General features: G+C 42.8%; 1 protein-coding gene across 1 annotated transcript; it reads left to right on the top strand.

The window, feature by feature from the left end:
• Nucleotides 1-2,111: 2,111 nt before the first annotated feature.
• RB195_005024 (uncharacterized protein) lies at nt 2,112-2,597 on the top strand (the record flags this gene model as incomplete). Its single annotated transcript, XM_064177298.1, has 2 exons — nt 2,112-2,231; nt 2,331-2,597. The coding sequence occupies 2 exons, from the start codon at nt 2,112-2,114 to the stop codon at nt 2,595-2,597; spliced, it is 387 nt and encodes a 128-aa protein (XP_064034423.1).
• Between the last annotated feature and the right edge of the window lie 227 nt (nt 2,598-2,824).

Here is a 2,824-nt window from a genome sequence, read left to right as displayed (position 1 = left end):
CGTAAATCGCAATTACGAATTCTCAGCAATTTTCGCACTGCAGCTCTCCAAAAATTCAAAGTAAAATAAATAATAGAATAAATAAAATAAATAAAATATTTTATAATAACACAATTCAGTTTTTAATTATATAACAATTTCTTTAAAAACTTACATTTCGACACAAAAAATACAGCAGTATCAACAAATAGGAAGGTTGTTAGAGTCCTTTCGGTGATCTATTCGTCCGTAAATGAAATCTAAGAAATTTCAGCCATTCCTAGAGAACAGCACCGAATTACAGAATCTTATAAGTTCCCTTAATCTACAAGAGAAATTAGAAGACTTCTAATAAGAAGAAAATTTGTCTCGAGGAGAACTTCTTCCAATTCCTTGAGTTTCCTCTCCTCAACTAATTTCACTTCCTTCACAAACTACACAACCAAATCTGAACTCTTTCCACCGACGCCTACGTCTGTGTGTTCGCGCGCGCAAGCGTACGACGGTCGGCTGCTGCTGCTCTCGTTCGTGCGCCTCGATGCCTCGCGCTGTGGGTGCCTCAGACTCTGCCTCGTCTCTCTCTCTTGAGTTGATTGCTTCGGAGGGCTAACGAGCCGATTCGTCGCGCCAAGAAGTTGTGATTAATAATTAGACGAGGTCCTGATTGAGTTACGCCCCGAAACGCGCCCTCCATGCGAAGCCAAACAAAACCTCGGGGCGTCTACCTCTACAACTGCCGGCCGGGACGACGAAAAGCTAAGTCGAGATTGAGCTGGGGAGCGGGGGAAGGGAGGGGGGATTTCGAGGTGTGAAAAAATATAGGCATAAATACAAACAAAGAAAAAATGCATTTTATATATATAAATATATATATATATATCAACAGCAAATTGACGTAAACCTCTTTAACGAAAAAAAGCCTTTAACTCGAATATAGGTCTTAGTAAAAATGATTTCAAACTATTCCTGAACAAAACCTGGCTTCGAATTTTTTTTCTAAACAACTCGCTTCAAAATCTTCTCGAAAATATATAATCGATTGGCATGATCAATTGAAAATGATCTATAAGAATTCCAAAAGGGAACATATTTATCGCATAAAACGCAGACACTCACACATCCAAGAAACGAGCGGAAGGAGAGATAAATTTTGTGAAAACTACTAGAAAGAAGGGCAAGCTACTGGTGAAAACAAAAAATTAGGAGTTTTTCAGCGATTTTTAGTACTGCTATCTAACAAAGCCAGACCAACAGATTCTAACGTTTTCCTGACAAGAAAACTTCTCTTGTACTCATGTTTATCGATCGGTTTCGGTTCATATGTAGCATAGCGTGGTAAATAAATAAGTTCTTTTTTTTCTTAAGTAAGAAAAATCTCATAATCAGCTTTTGTGACAAATTTTGCAGTGCGAGCACTGCAGAACATGTGAGATCAGCTGATTATCCGCTTTTTCGGTGACCAGCATCGGTGATTTTGTACTTCAGCGATAAGTTGCTGTAAACACTTAATAACACTACGGCTGTGGTGGATGTGATAGGTGCGATAGGGAGGAGCCGAACCCTCTTGAGGAAAAGGGGGTCTAGTTTGTGGGGTGCACCTGAAGTGATGAGGATCCCTTCGCGAACAGTCCAAAAGTGATTGGGATCACTGGCTTCGACTATCGGATGTATGGTGGATGCAGAGAGCAGTGGCCTCTTTTAGTGTGGCATATTTTTTCGGACATCTTGGTGGCTCTGTGCATTCCCGAGGCGTTCAATGCAGCCTTGGAAGCGTTTGATACTTCTGACAGCGTACCTATTATTAGCCCAGCAGCTATTTCCTGTTACAATTTAAAGATGTCGCTACTGGAAATTATTTAGCTGACCTACCTGTTATCCCAGTGCTACAGATGATTAACCTATCCTAAATACTACATGTTCTATCGCTAACGCTTCTCCTTGATGGCTGCTTCTGACGCTGCCTTCCTCCACCTCGTGAAGAGCTCTCCAAACGCCTGGTGCAGGAAGCTCACGTCATGATGGTGATGGAAGAATGTCAAGAGAGTCATTCACTGAAAGTTTCTGCCACTTAGTACTGCTTTTAGTGCCGAGAGTTACTGGCGCAGCTGGATCGGAAGGCCGCGAAGCTTAGTATGGACGAGGAGAGAGAGGAAAGTTTTCTTGCTGTATGGAAACGTGCGCCCACGTGTCGCAAAGCGGACTCAGATGAAGCTGCGCAGTCTCAACTCGACCCTTCCCATCCTCCAGATAAGGTACGGACATGGGCGCGGTAGGGAGGAGCTGGACCCTATTCAGGTGAAGGGGAGTCTATCTCATGGAGTGCAGCAAAGTGATGAAAACCGCTTACCCAGCCGTCGAGAAGTGAAAGGTGTCCTTTTGTCAATCGTCCAAAAGTGAAGAGGGTCGGACCACCGGCTCTGACTAGCGCATCCATGGGTACTGACATTACCCCATCCGACTACAACTTTCTCCGATCTTGGGCTCGTCATCTGGTAGGACATCACTTGAGGAGGATGAGCTCAAAACGGACCCTCGGTCGCGCGTCGATCGCAAGTCCATGGATATCCACAAGAGAAGGGAACCCGTTTCGACGTCGCCAAGACGTGAAACGAAGATGAAGGTTACGTCAGTGATAGAAAACTTAATGTGAGGGAATAAACTGAGATCAAACAGTTCGCGAATGAATTGCTGCAAAATGTAACAGAAATTAGTTTCCAGTCTCTATGTAGCTGCTTCTGAGCTCGAAATGTTTATATATATATATATATATATCAGAAATAATAAGTGCATTTTGTTGGAAATCCTTGAAATTTCTTACCATGATGACCTAAATATCTCAAGGGAT

The sequence above is a fragment of the Necator americanus genome, chromosome I (assembly GCF_031761385.1).
Source record: "Necator americanus strain Aroian chromosome I, whole genome shotgun sequence".
NCBI lineage: Eukaryota > Metazoa > Nematoda > Chromadorea > Rhabditida > Ancylostomatidae > Necator > Necator americanus.
This window is presented reverse-complemented; position numbering and strand designations above follow the sequence as displayed.